General features: G+C 38.9%; 2 protein-coding genes across 2 annotated transcripts; one reads left to right on the top strand and one right to left on the bottom strand.

The window, feature by feature from the left end:
* Window positions 1-23: 23 nt before the first annotated feature.
* Window positions 24-10,683, bottom strand: LOC144645127 (pescadillo homolog). The gene is made up of 16 exons (XM_078504606.1): window positions 10,530-10,683; window positions 10,365-10,444; window positions 9,598-9,861; window positions 8,904-8,997; window positions 8,752-8,785; window positions 8,470-8,513; window positions 8,231-8,320; window positions 7,908-8,024; window positions 7,170-7,235; window positions 5,001-5,037; window positions 4,349-4,395; window positions 3,455-3,588; window positions 2,990-3,115; window positions 2,108-2,322; window positions 1,059-1,177; window positions 24-165 (listed from the first exon to the last, which is right to left on the bottom strand). Exons 1-16 carry the CDS (start codon window positions 10,548-10,550, stop codon window positions 91-93), a joined length of 1,563 nt encoding a protein of 520 aa, XP_078360732.1. The 5' UTR covers window positions 10,551-10,683; the 3' UTR covers window positions 24-90.
* LOC144645108 (uncharacterized) lies at window positions 10,657-19,893 on the top strand. The gene is made up of 8 exons (XM_078504587.1): window positions 10,657-11,659; window positions 12,488-12,882; window positions 14,127-14,457; window positions 14,925-15,014; window positions 16,883-17,076; window positions 17,906-18,053; window positions 18,407-18,718; window positions 19,242-19,893. The coding sequence occupies exons 1-8, from the start codon at window positions 10,657-10,659 to the stop codon at window positions 19,547-19,549; spliced, it is 2,781 nt and encodes a 926-aa protein (XP_078360713.1). The 3' UTR covers window positions 19,550-19,893.
* Window positions 19,894-20,474: the final 581 nt, after the last annotated feature.

Raw genomic sequence — 20,474 nt, 5'->3', positions numbered from 1 at the left:
ACAAATCGAAATATCTACACAAGTTCTCGTGTTCATAAAATATAATTTTATTAAACGTTGAATTCATATTTTGTGTTGTGATTTATTCAGTCATCTTGTTGTCTTCTGTTTCTTTTGCGACTGTGCCTCGTCGTACGCCTTCCTTTTGGTCTCAAGTTTTCGTACCTAAAGGGAAACAAAAATTGGAAATTCAGGCTCTACTGCACGAAAAATTAAATGTCTCTTGTATTGCGAGACAAGTTGTACGAAATGTTGACTACTGTAATACCAAGGCTGAAGCACCTTTATTACATATCATTACACAGCGTAACATCCCTTGTTGTGTAATTTGTTTTGCAGCGATTTGTTATCAGCCGACCAAAATGTTCACTCAAATAAGGTAAAATAACCAACCCTTCGTTCAACTTTGTTGTGAAACATATCGCACAAAAAAATTGCCTAATGAAATAGTAACTCTGTTAAGGCCCGTTTACACAGGCGATTTTTGTCGCGCAACTCAATGCAATTTTTGTCGCGCCGAAGTTGCATTAAGTTTCGAACAGGTTCGAAACTCCTGCGATATCGCGGTGACTTCATGGAACTTCGGCGCGATATAGCGGCGAAGTTGTATGATGTCGCCGCGATATTGCGGCGGCTTGACGCAACTTCGGCGCGACAAAAATCACCTGTGTAAACAGTGTTACATCCCTCGTGCAATCTTCCTTGGGACGATTTGGTTTTCAGTCAATTAAAATGTTTACTGCTACGGTAATTCGAGTACTTAACGAATAAAAACTTGGAGATAACGTAAAATGAACCGCAACGTATCAGCCGTTCCTTGTGCAACATGCATCTTTTTCCACCCTGATGCTGCCGGAAGTTTGAACCTCATCAAACTTTTCATGCAACAGTTCTATTCTGTGGCCTGCGTGCAAGACTGTTGCACAAAATCACTGTTTTCCCTTTACTTAAAATTAGTATTCAGTATAACCTTTCCTTGGTCGTAGATAGATCTTGATAAACCCGCTCATTTATTTTTTAGTTCAAAGGGAAGCTACAAAAGAAGTCGAATACTTTACCTCTGATCTCTTTTTCTTCTTGGAATGCATAATTCGGTCGTATAGTCGTTTGTCTTTCTTTTTCATGGCCATTATTGCCAAGTTCTTTTCTTCTTTGCTTAGTTCTTCGCCTGGCGTTCCTGGAATCGAGATAATAAAAGATTAAAATGACCAAAACAAATAGAACTGCTTTACTTTTATCAACCCTTTACAACAAAAAAGTCACAGTTAGATTTTCGGCAACTTCTTATGGAACAGCCTGGTCCGCCATTTTCGAGCCTTTATCATCACTTTAAAAATATGTGTTGAAGTTTCACTACATCGCATTGCGACCAACGAAGTTGATAAAAGCCTCGAGATATTTAAGTGCCCTGCCCCCCCGTAAATTTCTGATAGGTGTGTGCCACGAAGGTTTTAAACCCTTACCCTATTGAAGGGATGAAGGAAACGAAAATTGATCCCCTTTTAAGGCCTAAACTTGAAAAATGACCCCTTTTCAAGCGGTGGACCTTTACGCACTGCAAGTTTAGCTGATGAAAGTTCGGTACCCTTTCGTAAGATCACACCGGGAACACAATGTCAAAAATGGCGAAAATGACACCCTAGGTTAGGATTCTGAACCTAAAATCCATACCCTATACCTATGCGGCACATACCTCTATAGCCCATACATAGTTCATGCTGGATAGTGGACATAAAGTTTAAGGAGTATTCAAACACACCAAAAACTGAGTTTTAAAGGAGTATTCAAGCAAGTTTACTTTGTCTTGCACTATGTTTTGAAATGTTTTCATTAGTCAATAGCAACTTTAAAAAAAACTCCCCCCGGATAAGGGATATAACATGAACAAATCTGCCCTCAATACTTGAATTACTTTGAAACAATCCTATAATATAAATTTACCATCCTAACTAAAATTCGAGGATTCAATTCAATTTATTATTTCCAAGCACTTTCAGCAAAAATTCTTCTTTCCAAGGGCTTTTCAAGAACCCCCTCCCCCCCCCCAGAAGCTACCCCATGTTGTCAAATGCTGAAACAACAAATCAAGCCCGGATGACTTTCTCACCTTCTTCCTCTTCCTCCGCCTCGCTGTCTCCTTCCCCTGCCTGTCTTTGTTCTTCCAGCATGGCTTGTCTCTCAGGAGGAACATAATCTCCCTCCTCCTCTTTAACAAACGGTGACAGGTGCGGTGGCAGCTCAACACCTGGGAAGTAATCCTCGACTGGGAGAAGTTTGCAGTGATTGACACAGTCAAAAACCCACTGAGGCTGAACGTAATACCTGAAGAATAAGAGTAAAACAAGCACTGGAAAAACTATCATAAATAATACGGGAGACAGTTTCTTTGATTTTACATTGGATAGCAGTTCTTACTTAAGACACAGAAACTTGAAGTCCATGCTGTTCTGTACGGTACTGTACTGTTTTGTATGAAATCCATGCTGTTTCTTTTACGCTTTTCTACAGTTTTAAAATGTGGCTGAGTGTAATTTAGGCTAAGTTAAAATCGAGCCAATGCTGGTCAGTGGTGATCATGGGACCATGCACTACAAAGTGACTTATGAGACTTCTCAGAGCTTACTTATTGTGCGTTCAAGCTGTGTGAGGTCATGCATTTGTTTTGAGCTCTAAAACCTGCATTTGTACTGCTGTTTTCTCCCTCACCCTCCCTCCCTCATTGGTGGATCTGGTAAGTATAGGGTTGGTAAGTATTTCCACTGACTTGGTCAGTGTGACAGTGCCTGGTGGTTGGTTACCACAATCATAGTAGCCATGGATACCTGCGTGTACTACTTGAGCCTTGTATTTCGCTTGGAACCACCACCCACTTTCTTAGGCGCCTTCCCCAAGCTCATCTACTGGCGACAAGTTTAACCTTTATTTTGAAGATTGTTTTTCGCAGAGTCACCTAAAATTGCATGGTAAAATCTACTGAGCGGGTACTTACCTGGATAGATATCTGTGTCCCTGAACTGGTCTGTCTACAATCTGATGTGTTATTAATTCACTGCTTTCGTCAAATGTAGCTCCTATGGCATCTGTGCTGTGCCATGAAACTTCCCCTCCAAAACACCTGGAAGCAACAAGAACAACAATAAAACATTAAACAGGATCAGCAGAAAGGGGAAATTTGGTGGCAGGGAGGGAGTGATGAGAAGTGGTATACCAATACCTGATAAACACAGTCCTCTATCCCATCTACACCTCCCTGATATCTACTAAGATAACGGTCATCAAATATTGGTGAACTCTGATATTTTTTCCTTTGAAAATAAATAATTTCTCCTTTACTCTATTCTTTTATCTTTCTTGGCCATATATATACAGCATCGCTCTGTACAGAACTTCTGCTCAGTTATACAAAAATAATATTTACCGGTACACAAAACTAGTAAATCTACAGAAGTCATACCTGATAACAAATACAAGAATCTCTCTTGGGACCTCTCGAGAAAGAAACACTTTGCAATCAGAAAATAATTTTTTTAGATTTTCTATTTCTTGAAACTCCTTCTTGCTCGCCTCCTGTGCCCTGGCATCCTCACTCTGTTGAGAAAACCAATCCACATTAAACGCAGCAGTTTGATCATAATACCATCACAAGTTGTTGTATCATGCAAAAACAGTTGCTTACAATAACAACTGCAGCATAAAATATATTATACACATTTTGGACATGCTAGTTTTGCAACTTGGGGTACTGGTGCATGTATTTACAGGGCATGTAGCGTGGTGGAGGAGGGAACTACTGTTTCAATGGGACAGAGATGCTCATCAGAAAATTGATTTAAACTCCTTTAAGGGGATCAATCCCTAAAAGATATCATGTTTCATGACTGATTGGTCTAGACTGCTGAGACATTTTAAAATGCATTTTTTATTTCTTTATGTGCAACCCTAAACAAGACTTCAATGGCTACAAATATTGGTGTTCTGTCTTGAATATTCTAAGTGAGACCGAAAAAGTTAATCCGCAATTTACACCCCTGAGCGAGAGAAACAGCAAGCATCCCCATCCCTGTCATACAAGAGTCCCCTCTGGGCTTGACAATGATTGAGACATCCAAAATAATAATAATAATACTATCTCAAGGTTGAGGTATGACAGACTTGAAATAACAATTATTTAGGAGCATGGAAAAAATTGTCTTGCTTTTCATGTTGAAAAATACAAATAAAAGTCAATGCAGACCAAAGTTAACGCTCTCTTACATACCGATCTTTACATGATTACAATTTCATTATCAATAAAAACGTATTACCGGGTATAATTATAATTACGAACATTTTGTAATGACCAACTTACATCAGGATCAACAGGAAATTCATCCACTTCAACTTCATCCTCCTGAACTGTTGACAGGATATACAGTAAAGACATTAGACAAGTATGGTTGTTAAGCCATAGGAAGGAGAACAAAGATACGCCTATTAAAGGATTTAGTTTGACCGGTCCTGCTATATGGCTGTGAAACATGGAAGATCACTAAAGCTGATGAGCGAAAACTGAACAGTTTCCAATGCCAGTGCCTGAGACGGATACTGAGAATAAGATGACAGCAAAGAATTACAAACAAGAGAGAGGTTGAAATGGCAGAGGTGCAATGACATAAGCTGCGAGGTACGACGAAGAAGGTGGAACTGGTTGGGACACATACTCAGGAGAGAGGGTGCGAACAACTGCTTCAAAGCATTGGGATGGACACCAGAAGGTCGAAGAGGGAGAGGGAGGCCAAAGACAACTTGGAGAAGGACGGTGGAGAAGGAAAGAAACAAGGCGGGGTGGACGAGCTGGAAGGTAGCCAAAGCGGTGGCATGAAACAGGGAGTGTTATTCAGAATGCATGATGGCCTTATGTGGCTACTGGCGCGACAAGACATGATGATGATGATGAATAGTTGTTAAACATTTTCTTACAATTTAACAATTCACATATAAATGCCACTATCAATGCTTACCTGTGACTGCCAGATTTTGATTCAAAGCAGAAAGCACCTGCAGAATTCAATACAGAAGAAAACATGTTTTAACAAATTTTTTCAAATATTTTTCAATGAGGCCCATTTATTGACACAGCTTTAAATACTAAGTACAGTGTATACTTACATTGTTTGTTGCCAAACAATGTTTTCATTCCAAACCCCTCTCAAATATTCAACCTTTTTTTTACCTTATTTCAAATCCAGCCCCCCTTCTTCTCAGTTGAGACACCCCACCCTATTAACAATAAATTACATGGAAAAGACAGCTGAGAGCCAATCAAAATGTTTTAATGCCAATCCATTTTTTGTTATGTATACAAACAGACAAAGTTCCTACAACTCCTTTCACACCTATACAGTAGTTGTATAATACCGTAAAAACTTGTGTATAAGCCGCACTTTTTTTGCTGAAATTTTGGGCTCAAAATCGTGGGTGCGGCTTATCTACAAGACCATTGCTTTTGAGGGGTGTAAATTGCCTAGTCTGGGGTCAGAAAAAGCACTAAAAACATTGAGTAAATAAACTCAATGCTAAACTCCTATTGAGCAACAAGTTTTTATCAACACACAGCTGATAAACATTTGACAATAAAAATAAGCGACAGTAAGACACAACGTTTCGATGTCATCCTGACATCATTTTCAAGTGACAAATAAAATAACGGTTCAACAGTGTTATATATGCGGTTAGAGGTGTGATGTTTCATTAACATATTTGTTTTAAACAAATAGTTTCGCGCGGATAGAATCCGATTGCGTGTTCAGGCTAGGTTTATTCTTTCTAATAAACAACATTTCGTAAATCAAGCAGTCCAGTTTTCCGCTGCATTTCTTTAGGACGGAAAAATTACTGGTAAGGTCGCCGATGTTATTAAGGCCGTGATCGTTCTTTAAATGCTTCCCGATTGCGGAGAACCTATGTTCATCAATTCGTTGGTGTAAGTGCCGGCTGGTATAGCCGACATAATCTGCATCGCACAGATCACATTGGTAATTGTACACAACGCATTGTTGATTTATTAAAGGTGGTTTTGGTTCACGCATCTTGAGATCTTCACCGATTTTGCGACTCTTGAATACTGGTTGAAGAGTGTGATCGATTTTCTTGCTCAGGTCAGATAGTTGTTTTTTGACTCCGTCGGCCGACGTTTGATCAAACGTCGGCCGACGGAGTCAAAAAACAACTATCTGACCTGAGCAAGAAAATCGATCACACTCTTCAACCAGTATTCAAGAGTCGCAAAATCGGTGAAGATCTCAAGATGCGTGAACCAAAACCACCTTTAATAAATCAACAATGCGTTGTGTACAATTACCAATGTGATCTGTGCGATGCAGATTATGTCGGCTATACCAGCCGGCACTTACACCAACGAATTGATGAACATAGGTTCTCCGCAATCGGGAAGCATTTAAAGAACGATCACGGCCTTAATAACATCGGCGACCTTACCAGTAATTTTTCCGTCCTAAAGAAATGCAGCGGAAAACTGGACTGCTTGATTTACGAAATGTTGTTTATTAGAAAGAATAAACCTAGCCTGAACACGCAATCGGATTCTATCCGCGCGAAACTATTTGTTTAAAACAAATATGTTAATGAAACATCACACCTCTAACCGCATATATAACACTGTTGAACCGTTATTTTATTTGTCACTTGAAAATGATGTCAGGATGACATCGAAACGTTGTGTCTTACTGTCGCTTATTTTTATTGTCAAATGTTTATCAAAATTAAGTCTTATTCGAACACAGCTGATATGATGATTAATTAAGAAGTCGAACTTTCAGTGATGGCTTTTCCTTGTTTACCCGACCGATCACCGATTGAACGTGACTGGACCCAGACTTCACTGTGTGGTTACTAAGCAATCGTTTTGTATCGTTCTCAATCTGTTGTTCTCATACTATTTCCATTCAAATTTCATCGTTTTCCACATTGTCAAAAGAGCATCCTTTTTTAAAGGTATTGGGATTTCAAGTTTTTAAGTTTTTATTTTTTTCTCAAAATAAAGCTTCAAAGTTGGGGGTGCGGCTTATCTACGAGTGCGGCTTATACACGAGTCGGTAACTGAATTTTTTCTCTAAGCTTGCTTGGGACCATGCTAGTACGAATATTGGCCTTTGGCCAATACTCCTTACCTCATCTTCCAGTTCTGATTCTTCACAATAGCCTGCATTGTTTGCATTACTATATTCACCAGCAAGCTGCAAATCAGGAAAACAATGGTGTGAAACAATAGGTTGGCTCAAATCCCGGGGGGGGGGGGCACCCAGTATATTTTTGGGTGGGGGTGTGCCGCTGGGAATTTGAAGCCCTTACCCTATACCAGACCATGTTCAGCTGATTTTTGCAACCCTATACTAGACTAGACACTGAAAATCCCTACCCTATCCCAGACTTGCATTTTGTTAGAACTGTATGATTATCAGTGTTTTAATGGAAAACCATCTGTGAACAACGATGCCGCGATTATTTTTTTTACGTTTAGGAAAGCCTCTTTCTCTTCCGAGTTTCTGGACTTTATTTGTCATACCGTCGATCGGTTTCCTGGCAAATGCTACCCTTTTCTAGACCAAAACTCTCTGATTTCTATACCCTATCCCAGACTAAACTGCTTGAAAACCATACCCTTCACAGCAGCACATACCTATATAGCTCATGTATGGGAGTGCCCCCCCTCCCCCCAGGGCTCAAATGACCTTCAAACAAAAATTCAGTGGACTGTCAGCCCACAACCAACCAGATTATTCCAGTAAGGATGGCATATGAAAACGAACAATGTTAGGGGAGTTTATTTTATTTCTACACTAAGGAAAGAAGCCCTCACATTAATTTTATACTTTTGACAAAATAAAAGCCAGCATTTACCAACTCACCTTTGGGGGATAGTGTAAGTTCAATGTGTTGAACAACTTAAAATTTACAAATCCTATCATGGTTGTGTAGAACTCCACAAAAGTAAGCATCACTCTAAAGTCAACATCAGATGGCGGCTGAAAGAAAAGGAGACAAATTAACTTTTGTTTGTCTTTCAAGGAATTTCAATTTGGAGCTGTTCAGTGCAGCAACAGTTTGCCTTTCAAGTAGCTGTGCAGTGCATCATCTGACCTACAGTTTATACAATGGCCAGATTTCTGATAAAAGTAAACCACAAATCAGAAGATCACACAAGGAACCAAAAACATGATTATATTGTTACCTCTTGACAAAACTGGTATGGTACTATCCATGTGACCGGTTGGTCTTGGATTTCAGCTTGAAAATAAACTCCTTTTATTGAAAGAAACACCTAACCACAAAGAAAAGTTATGTTAGCATTAGAGCAAAATTGAAGCAAAAAGCTAAGTGTATAATTACCGGTAATGTCATTTATTGATAAAATTAATTTTGATTATCATAACTGCAAGAATATTTCCAACCTAAACCAGTTGACTGTACCTTTCTCAGTGACTTTGAAGCAATGATATAGTGCTGAAATTCAACTGCAACAAAACATAGACATACATGTAGGAGGTTACATATTAAGGATTTATAATGTTGTTTACAAGAGTATGCATCGTGAATGGAGCTCGGTTGCTCCAGGAATGGCAAACACTGGTACTACAACCCCAACCCCTGACGAAACTACACACTTGGCTGGAAAAGCCTGCAAACCAGCCACAAGCAATCCAGAAGTTAACTTGTTGGTTGCCAAACACTATACTTTAAACAGCCACATACCTGATAATCTTTTACACTGTTTTACGACATCAGCCTGCGGAAAATTCAAAACCAATTATCAAATAAATGTTTACCACAATTTACATTGTAACATGTCTTTCGACCACAAAAAATTCACAATGAACTTCCATGAAAATAACTAAGAAGCTAACCTGTATTTTATCAGTCTGTGGCATTGTTGAAAATAAGACCAGCATGGACAGAGCATCATCCAAGTCTCTAACAGCATCAGTGAAAGTTGGGTACCTGAAAATTGGTAAGTACAAGATTGAGTTAACATTTGAGACATTGATACAGAGCACCAGTGTGGCCTTGATAACCTGAAATATCTGTCTCATTCTTTTACTTTTTAGCGGAGCTCCAGAATGCGCAGCACACCAGCGGAGCACCAAGGTAAAGGAATTTTGGCAAAGCCATCAAGTTGAAAAAATGTGGTTGTCACGTGAGCGTACAACCAACCGCCCACCTGTACAGACTCTGGGGGAGGTTGAGAAGAGTCACAGGGCAATGGGTGCTTTGGTTAGTGTTAAGGTCGATGTAAGCTTAAATTTTGTTATGGTAAACTGACAGCTGTCAAAAGAAAGTATCCGCTAATCAGTATCACACATGACCATATCAGCTCAGGTGTAGAGCTCATCAAGGTCACATGTTTTTTAAGTTGGCTGCTGACCAGATAATGGTTTTCCATTGGATTGCGGGCTCAGGTCCTAATTTTTGTAGCCTGAAAATTGTATTTACCATCACACTCAGCCAATCCCAGGTCACACAGAGATCACTTGGATTTATAATATTTGATAAATTATTTCTCAGCCTATCAATAGCAAGCAAACAACAAAACGAACATACCTTTCCTTAAGGATGTGATCAAGTCTGTAAACTGGTTTGTTATCTTCTAGTCTTTGAGCAGTGTCTGGTTCTTCTTTGGCGATAGCTTTCTTAAGCTTCCTAAGAAACACCTTAAACTCCCTAAACTTGTTTAGAACCGGTTCATGTGCAAGGTACTGAATGTCCTTGATGTAGTAATATGTCTTGTTTGCTGTACTTCCTTTGTTGACTTTCTTCTTGTTCTTTGGCTCGACTGGGTACACACCCTTTAAAATGCACAGTCGCCTAGAAAAATATCACATTTTAAATGCAACTTTTACTTGTCTTATGATACAAAGATACTGGAATTATTGTTTTAACCACCAGTCATATTAACTTTTTTTTTTCTAATTTGACTGTAAGGTGCAATTATTTAGAAGTAGAGTAAGGGCTTAGGAGTGTGTGGGGGGGGAGGTTGAGGGGGTGAGCAGAGGGGGGGGGTGAAATTACACAAAGTTTTGGCATAGATGTTTCTTTGAATGGACTGCTTGTTTCTAGAAATTGCTTTAAAGAAATTTAAAGGAACGACCTATCACCTTAACTTTTAGATTCACAAACAATGGTAGCTTGGATTTTTAACTGGTTTGATGAAACGGCATGTGGGGTAAATTGATAATAATACTAAATTATTTCTCCTGACAAACAATCCTTTAAAGAAAAGAACAAGTCCTGAAGGATTTAGGCTATAAAAGAAAACTTCTAAATACTTTAAAATACTAAAACGGAAGCATTGATTATCAAACATTCACCTGAAATCTGGCAAACTTAGCTGAAGTTTCTTCAGGGCTTGATTTCTTGAAATATAGTTCGTTGCCGCCCCGCGTTCTCCCTGTAAAAGGATTCCACAAGTAGTTTTCCTCGTTATACATCACCAAATGTTAGAAACTGACCAGAAAAAGTGTCAAAACTAATACCTTTTTCTTCTGTTTTCCCATCGTGTTTTTCTTTGCAAAACGACTCCACGTGAAAATGTTGTGAAACTCGCGACTCGCAAAGCTTTCTGGGACTGCGCCTGGTCGATTTTGTTTTCAGTGCAAAAAAATGGCGGGCAACACCAAAAATGTCAGCGAAAAGTTCCTTTCTCCAGCATATTTTCAGACTGCACGCCCTAAAATCCCTTCAAAGAAAGCGGATTCGGCTGCTGCGAAGCTTTTAGCTCCATCTGAATATAACGTATCGAAAGATCAAGGAGAAGAGAGTGCGAGAACTCTAGCTGAAATCAACAAGTTGCAAAATGAAAACAAACAGCTTCGAGTGCAACTCGAGAGATCTAAAGAGGAGGAATTGCGTCTTGAGGGAGAGATTCGAAAGAGCAGAATTATGGCACAGAAGAGCCGAGTCGATGACGCGCTTGATTTGAAACGAATGGCCGAACTTCAGGAGGAAAATCTTTCGCTGCAATCGGAGGTTAGAAAGCTTGGAGGGTTGACTGCTAAACTCAAAGCAGATCTCAAAGAGATGAAAACAAACTTTGAGACCGACCTTGAAAGAAGTGAAGCCGAGCTGGAGAAGGCGAATTCGTTGATCAAGGAGCTCAAAGCTGAGTTGAAACAAAAGGAGGAAATATACGAGAGAGAAGTGGAGAGTTTGGAGAAACGCGCCAGAAAGCAAATGGCGGTTCTCAAGAATTTAAAAGCTGAGCTTAAAAATGCAGAGGAACAAGTAAAGATCGACAGGAAAGGGTTTGAAGATGTGCTCAGTAAAAATGAATATGACAAGTATGAGCAAATTAAAGCATTGCAGAAAAGTTTGAATGCTTGTGAGGTGAAGTATTCAAAAGAGTTGCAGGAAATGAGTGATGAAATGTCAAGAAGAGATCAAATACAGACGGAGACAAAGACCAAACTGTCTTTCACAGAAGACGTACTGAATAACTTAAAAGATGAACTGAAAGCAAAAGAAAAAGAGTATTCAACAAAGATAAATGGGTATCAAGAAAAACTTCAAGCCACTCAATCAGATTTCGATAAAACCCTCACAGAACTAAGCAGTAAAATAGAACAGCAGACAATGTCAAATCAAAGAGAAGTTGAGAATTTGACAGGTGAGGTAACCAATAAATTTAAACAGAAGCTTCTGATTTAAACCAACAAATGTCCTTGCCCTTGTCACCAGTGGATCATGTCGCTGAAATGAAGAATTGGGCTGCCACCAATTGAAACACTTGCACCAAAAGTTGTTTATCAACTGAAAGTTGATAAAGGTGAAATACCTGCTGTAGTTAAATAATTTTTTTGAAAACATTCTATGAGGCCCTGCCAGGGTACATGTAAATTCCGACAAGCGACATGGCCCAAAAAGTAGCGACAGCATACTAATAAAATCGTGACAAACGACAACCCTTTTGGAAAAACTTAAATTCCGACAAGGACAAGCAATTTTCCTTCAATTTAATTACCAACAGCGACATAAAGAGCGATAAAACAGCGACACGGCACATTTTTAAATTTAGACAAGTGACACGGGAACCCCCCTGGCAGGGCCTCTTCTATTTGACGTTTCAAGCATCAGCCCTTAATCAAACTAAAAAGATGAAGGGCCAAAGTTTGAAAAGTGAGCTTTTCAATGGTCACTTCAGCAGGTAATTTACCTTTGCTACCAGCTAACTCAAGGAAACTAAAACTATAGTTGACCCTCTTTAATACAGCTGCTGACTGTAGGGGCGTGGAAGAGTTTCTGTATAGTGGAGGTGTCCATATTAAAGACGTAAAGTTTATACATGTATGAATTTTGATCACCTTTGGACCAAGCGGACTGCCCGTATGAGGGAGGTGTCCACTAATATTGTCTTTTCTTTAGCATTAGTTGATATGAAATATTAATAACCAGCTTGCATGTGCTAATTTTTTAATAACATGCTGGCCATTCCTAGGAAAGCTTCAAAGGAAAGATGAAGAACTAAAGGCTCAGAGCTCAGTTGTTGACCAACTCAGAGCTTACATTGGAGAGAACCTCCCAAACGCGCAGATGGAAAAACTTCAAAAAGAGAATGAAGAAGCAAAGCAAAACATGGCAAGCTTATTACAGGAAAATGACAATCTAAGATCCACTGTAGAACTACTCAATGTGAGACTATCATCCATTAATGAAATCCTTTCCATGCAAGAGACAGAATTGATCAAGTTTCAAACTAAATTTACCAAGGGTAATAGTGATCAAGGGGATGGATTGCTGACAAAGTGGAGAGAGAAAGTGTTTGCCTTGTTGGTGCAGTTAAAATCACAGGAGATTATCCGTGAGAAGGAAGAAAGAAATGAGAGGGCTCAGGTAAGTGTTTTCATTATTACATACCTGTTTAGTGTTAGTTTTGGGTTAACTTATTTGGTGTTAATTTTTTTTAAAATCAGTTTGAATTTTCTTTGGCTCATACCATATTTACTGGAATAAGCGCCGCCCTCGAATAAGCGCCGCATTTGGGACAAAAAAGTTAATAAGCGCCACTCCCCGAATAAGCGTCGCAGTCCCAAAGCGGCGCTTATTCGAGGAATTCCATTAAGCTAGCTATAAAGCAAATCTGAAACAAACTTGGACATTTCTTTTCATCGAAAGCAATGTTTTGCAGTTCAAATTGATTGATTTACCGCTCGCCCATTAGTTTTTCTATCCAACATTCTTACAAAACTTACATTGTTTTGTAAATGTCGTGAAGGCCGCGAAATTTGCCAGGACAGCTAGCGCCACATCTCTCTTCAGAAAGACGAATATAGACAATGAAGAGACGCTATTTTCAATTACTGTAAAAGATTATTTTTTTTGGAGTCAAAATTTTTAATAAGCGCGGCCCTCAAATAAGCGCCCCCCTTGAATAAGCACCGCACATGAGGCGTGAAAAATTTTATAAGCGCCGCGGGGCTTATTCGAGTAATACGGTAGTCATAATCAGGGCTGTCAGGAACGGCCATATCCTGTAACACCTGTTGTGGTTGAGTTCACTCGATGTTACGGGTGAAAGTGTTGATTGGTGTCATGTCGCACTTGCATACAAAGCGAAATGCTGTGGTGATAACTTCAATGTAACAGCTGCTTAAAAACCTGATGAAAAAATGTGAAACGAAAATAAAAATAGATTGGACTGGTCTGAAAAATTCTTAAAAACAATTTACTAGTTATAACATGAATATGCTGTAGATTTAACAAACTCTAACTTATCCTTTTAGTTATATTGTCTGTGAACTCCAGTGGTCCAAAAAGATAGTGAAAATAATTATAATGGGGTGGGTTGCATTAATGGAGTTTTTGAACTTACTGAGCTTTTCTTTTGGCAAAAAGGAAGTGGTCACTAACAGAGAAGTTATGGTATATAGGGGGGTGGGGGCTGTCATCCTTGTCCAGTACCTTCTCTGTGCCTTTTTCAAAGAAAATAAAATTGAGTGAATGTGAGAAGACTGAATTTGTCTTGATCAACTCATGGAAACTCTGATTGAAGATCAAATTCTCTCAAGGGTTATCTCTAACAATGTATGAGGTCCACTATGGAGAATTTTCATGGAGAATTTTGATATTTAAATTAGGTGAAACATCTGATGAAAGAACTGGAGGAATCCCAGAAAGAAGCAGCCATGTTGACACACCTTTTAGCTGACAAGAAAGCAGAACAGCAAATTGAAGTTAATAGAAACCTTGCACTAGAAAGAAAACTCGAGAAGTGTCAGCAAAATGAGAAAAGGCTCAAGTCCTTTGTTGCAGATTTTCAAATGTCTGCATGCAGTCTGCAGGAGGTTGCTCAAACTACAGAATCTTTCATGGAGCATGTTAGTTCGCAGATGGATGAAGCCTTCAGGAAACTTGCGATATTTTCTCAGCGTGTTAGTTTTGCATCTGGACGAGTGAAATTTCTTCAAGGTCAGTATAGCTTCTGTAATCAGGCTTTTAGCATCTTAAAGGGACTGTTTCTCACACAGCCTTCTCTAAGACTAGGACAGTTGGTTCACCATATAATATCTATATATACGGTAGTATTTAATTAAGACAAATACTTGTAGGAGCTGAGAATGAGTGCAACACATGAGTGGTGGCTGATGGTTCGGCTGATGGAAGAAGAAATTATTAGGAAGTTCAACTGTCCATAAGTGGGTGCAATCTTCCCTCGCACTGCCACTGTAATGTTCACTTGATCTTTCATTTTATTTTTAATTAATTTTTCCAAGTCAGGAACTGGTGAAGAGGCATAAAAAATTAGGGGTTCTGTGGTGTGCATACATCTAGCACTGACAACTACAATTATATCCAATTTATTTTTATACAATGTACAAACTGTAGAGTACAAATTAAAAACTTTTTTTAAAAACCTCATTGTTTGTAACATGTAGGACTTATAACCCATCGGGAAATGCAGTTGAGAAGTGAATTGTCTGAAGCAGTTAACAAAGGTGCTGAAAATATGCAGTCTCCAACTGATGGTAAGTATCAAACAAACTATTTCTTATTACATGTAATATCAGTAATCAAACTAGGGCTCTGGTATGAATCGCTGGCTAAATGTCATGCGGTTCCCTATCTGGGTGAGATGTTTTAAGCTTCTAATATTTATTCAGCTTCCAATGGATGCCACACAGAAATTTCGATTTTTTTTTATTTGTCGCCCATGTGTTTATTAAGAGCCAAATAAACATATCCCGAAGTTTCAAAGTAATCAGACATTGCATCACAGAGATATTGCAAGTTGAAAAATGCTTTTTTTAGGCCTTTATAATCGTAGAGTGCTCGGAAAAATTGTCGGAAATAAAAACTTGTGACGTCATAATTGGTGTTTTTGAAGACGACCGCAGACCGATTCCGCAGACCGCACGTTAGAATTTAAATAAATGTTTTTAGTGACATTTCAAGCAGTTATTTCGTTCTGTTCGGCCCTTTTTCAGTTGATTGATTGTTGGTTGTTGTTCAGAGATGCGCAATTTTTTTAGTAAAATAGGTAAAGCTCAAGAATAGCTTAAAGTTTTGTTTGCTGTCCTTTTGTATAATCATGTGAGACAGGTTAAATGCAGGCTTGTATGAAAACAAATCAGGAATCTCTATTGTTCTTCTCATTAGCATTTTACGTTAATGAGCAGAATTATCTGCACGTGCGTTAACTATGCACGTGCGTTTTGAATCTTGGTGCACTTCAAAGCCGTTCTCTGCCGAACAACAACGTGAAATGACGAAATTTTGCCTATGTTGGACAACGTCAGCCACGACGGCTAATATTTGGTTTTTCTAATTGGGGTTAAACGCTCTCTTTGAATATTCAGCGGGAGCTAGTTCTTATACCAATAAATAAGCCGAATACGTCCGGAAAGTTGCGAGATTCTCAAGTAAAATATGAATTCATTTTCCACCAGACGTTTTCGTTGACGTTGGCGTCGGTGCGGTCTGTGGAATTGGTCTGCGGCTGTCTTCAAAAACACCAATTTTGACGTCAAAAACTCATTCCATTCCTTCCATTTCAGTGCGCAGTCATTCAAAAACGTTTTCGTGAAGCCTTTGGAAATCTTCGAATTTTTTGCTGTTATTCACGCTTTAGGGCTCGGAAAGCAAAAATTTATCTTAATTTTACTCAATAATGGATAGTTTTAGCGTTTAGTTGATTAAAATGGCATTTTGAAATTTTTGTTCATTTGACCTTTAATTCAAATCTTATTTAAAACCCTGCAGACTTTTCAGGTATGGTGAGAGGGCTGCAATGAAATCCTGAAAATTGTTGTAAGGACAATTTATTACTTAATAAGTATAAGCTAGATAGTTTTTTAACCTTAATGATCAATTGTATTTTTATTAATTTTACTGCGAATAATTTTCAATTTTATATCTTTTTAGCCGTATCGTTCTTAGCTTTTAGGGGTTTTTAATCAACTTTGTAATAATTTTGATTTTTAATTCATTTTTTTTAATGCCGTTATTTGTTTATCTCAGGACCTCCCTGAAAACCACACTAGTAAGTGGAGCCCCCTGTTAAAAGATCATTATTATTATAATAAAATGCTAAGTAGGTACAGAAGCCAACAACAGGGTGGAAGCATTTACTGGCAGTACCTAGCTTCAGTGGCCTGCTTCAGTGTCAGTAATGAATAGAAGTTCAGAGTCGTGGAACACTAACACCAATTTAACATACATGTATGCAAAGTTGAGCAGGCCAAGTAAAGAATGATTTGATTTGGACATTTAAAATAAGTATTTAATATTTAAATCTTGAACTTATTAATAAATGGCTGTCTGAAGGGCAGTTGAATTTCCCAATTTATTCAAGATTTCCTTTTTTAATGCTCTAGATGCACCTTTTACATTTCAGAGAATGTCGCAGTTGAGCCAGAGGCAGGTTTGTCACTTGAACAGCTAGCATCAGAAGTCAAACAGCTAACAAGAGAAAGAGACCATCTATTGGCGCAGGCCAGGAAAGATTCTGAGGCTTTAGAAAGGAAAGAGATGGTAGTTAAAGTTCAGTATGAAGAGCAACTTAAAGAATCTGCCAGCAAAATATCACAGGTGAAGTTAAATGCTTAAAAATCCCCAAATCTATATACTCAAATTGCGTGCAAGAGTTCCAGAAAATATTCACACCCACCACATGGAAGGTCGTAGGAAGTCCCTGGGGAGTGTGGAGAGCCATAATTTTTTAAAAGGAATGTATGAAGCTAAATTGGAATTCCTGGAGGGAGGGTGGAAGGGGACAAACCAAAAGAAATTCTGTGGGGGATATGTTTTGGGAACAACACAATCAAAATATTAAACGAAATGGCTTACGCTCTATGCTCCATTACAGCGCTTCTAAATCTTCCAGGGTGGTCCTGTGGCTAAAACTGGTGAACCTGTGGCAAAAACTACTGGTAGTAATCCTGAACTTAAATCTGTTGAACCTGTTAAAAAAAGTGGTTATTCTGTAACTAAAACTGGTCTACCTGTGGCTTCTTGTTTTTCACTTTCTTTATTCCACTTATGTCCAGGATTGAACGCAGGTATTGTTTAATGAGTACTTCATGTTTGACTGTGTTATTTGACATTTCCATATTACTTCATATTTGACAAAATTTGGTGTGTTTTGGTGAATTTTTATTAATAAGGACACTTTGTGATGCCTGTCATGAGGAACGTGCATCTCATTAGCGTTCAATCCTGGACATATCTGCTTTATTCAAGTCAAAACTTTTTTTCTTGAGATCAAACAATACTTTATCCTTTAGAATTCTCATAACCTTCCTGTCTGGCAGTGTAGTAAAACAGTACATTCAGGAAAATGTATCTGGAAATCAAAGCGATATAAGTGTGTGTACAGTTAATATATAAATGTTATAATCACTCACTTTACGTTTTACAGTTGGAGTCACTCTTGAAGGATGAACGAGAACGTGGTGCTGTCCTTGGTGAAAAGCTAGAGACTGCTGAAGTTGAATTATCAGAGAGATTGGAAACAATAGAAGCACTTAAAACAGAAATGGCTAAACATAAGGATGTGGCTGAAAAAAGTAAGGGCATGTATTTGACATGGGTATCTCGCAGGACCAAAGTGGTGGCTACACATGGAATGTGACAAAATTTGAAGTCATGCACAACAATAAATAGTTGTTTTTGCAAAATAACTGCACATCTAGATATACATGTATGGTGGCCAGGGCCTGAAGTAACCCAGTGGCTGGCAGAAATGAATAATATTTAACTACCGGTAATGCACAGCTTGACAGTTCTTATTGGTTGTTCAATTATGCACACCCAAAATATCTTGAATGTCCTCCTCCAAAAAAAGTTGTCCAAGATTAAACACACACTGTCTTTTTATTTTGGGGTCAAAACAAACTAGCGGTAAATTTCCTTTCTTTAGCTTTAGACAAAGTTTTGCAATCAGAGCAAGCAAGATACACTGAAGAATTTGCAAAACTTGAGAAGCAATTTAATGACATTCGCCGTGAACACACCAAAGCAGTTGTGGCCCTCAGACAAGCAGAACGGCAAGTTGAACGGGAAAAGGAAAAGTCTGCAGAGCAACTGTCTCTTCAACAGAAAGAATATGAAATGAAACTAGAGAAAACTCGGTCACAACTGCGACATATGGAGAAAGAAAGAAACATGCTTATGGCTACAGTACGACAGGAAGGCTTCAAGGTTCCAAGACTAAGGCCAAAGGAGCTTTCAGGTAAGGACATAAACCTCCAAGCTTAATTATCAGTCATGTTCAGAGAGGAGAGCAAATGAAATTCTCTTCTCGGGGAGGGATATAACCAAACACAAGAAGCCACTGGGTGCACACTTTTGTGATTTTTCTTGTTTTAAGTTAGTTTGTTTGTCTGTTTCTTTATCTGACAAAATTGGTTATACCTGTACTAGACTCACTAAGACCTCTTACCAGCAATTCTGTTTGTGGTTTCCAAATAGAAGCCTTAATTGTTGCAATGTGTTGACATCAAGGGCGTGTTCTTTTGGAAAATGTCTGGATACAATACAATACAAACTTATTGACAACGCCCTGAAAAAGGGAAAAGAATGCAAAGAATCCTAGGTGGCAATCAGGCTTTTAGCCAGGTGGAAGTCCAGGAGTCCTATGGACAGCCACTTTTCAGACTGGAATACGAACAGCTGTACAGTAATACCACCAAAAACTCCACCCACACAGTTAAGCAGTACACAAATTCCTTACATTGCCTTTACACTTTTTATAGATACTGGCAAAGAAGAAGAAAAAGAAAACAGAGACCAAGTCCCTCTTGAAGAGAAAATGCCTATAAAAACTAGTAGAAGCAAAGGTAAACAAAACAAAACAGAAAAACTAAGTCTCCCGGCTGATCCCAGAATTTCCTCAACCTCTGTGCAAAATGGAAGACAGCTAGATTTCCACCCCAGAGAAGGTGAAGCTAATGAAGACATGAACCTGATGGAGGTGACATCTGTATTGAAAGATCTACAGTCTTTATCAACTGCCCTCCTGACTATGGACAAAGAGGGTGAAGAATCTCAACATTCTTTATAAAAATTGTTGAAGCTACTTCCATTGTTAAATGCGCAGTTACTAAAATCCCAAAGGTGGCCATAGTCACTTTAGGGAGCTTTTAATAACAGAGTTTTAGTGCGAATTTTAACAAGGTTTCATCAGCGTGGTCACTTACAAGAGTAGTCGCAAGGAGAGCTACAACTGACCCAAAATTAAGAAATCCATTCAGCGGTAAACAGAGAAAAAAGGGGACGGCCTTATGGACACCCTTGGGACCATAATAAGTGTCCATGTAAAAAAAAGTGAAAATGTAATGCAGGCCATGACTGAATGTTTGAATAGGAGAAGTGTCAACTTGAGGGAAGTCAATGGCCGTTTTTATACTAGAGACGCGTTACCCGTCCAGACGAGCTTCGGCAAAAATTTTGTTGCTCATCTGGTTATGCGTCTCCAGTATAAAGACGGGCATAAGACGAGTTATCCGTCTAGACGAGCTACTTTTTGAAATGCGTCTTGAAAGACGGATAACAAAAGGAAGCTCGTCTAGTCGCGTAACGCATCTTCTTGTGCCCGTCTTTATACTAGAGATGCATAACCAGACGAGCAACAAAATTTTTGCCGAAGCTCGTCTAGACAGGTAACGCGTCTCTAGTATAAAAACGGCCAATGAATGTAGTGTTTGCATGTGCCTGAACTAGACTGTTCACAGCCTCTTTATTTTTCAATGCAAAAGAGGGTGAGACAAACAGTGAGCAAAGCGAGCGTGAGTGCGAAGCACAAGGAGGGTTTTGTTGGATCTCCCTGCCCCCCGCCATCTCGCACCTTCCATTTTGCGCTCACTGCCTGGCATCTAGATCTCTCACAATTCTTTTCCCGCATTCAATGATTGAAGAAAAATAAGTGAAAATAAAAGGGCTGTGCACAGTCTATGCCTAGACCAAGACTACTTAAGTCAATTACCACT

The sequence above is a fragment of the Oculina patagonica genome, chromosome 3, assembly GCF_052425735.1.
Source record: "Oculina patagonica isolate OP01 chromosome 3, crgOcupat, whole genome shotgun sequence".
NCBI classification, from domain to species: Eukaryota; Metazoa; Cnidaria; class Anthozoa; order Scleractinia; family Oculinidae; genus Oculina; species Oculina patagonica.
The sequence above is the reverse complement of the archived record's forward strand: the minus strand, read 5'-3'. Positions and strand labels throughout refer to the sequence as shown.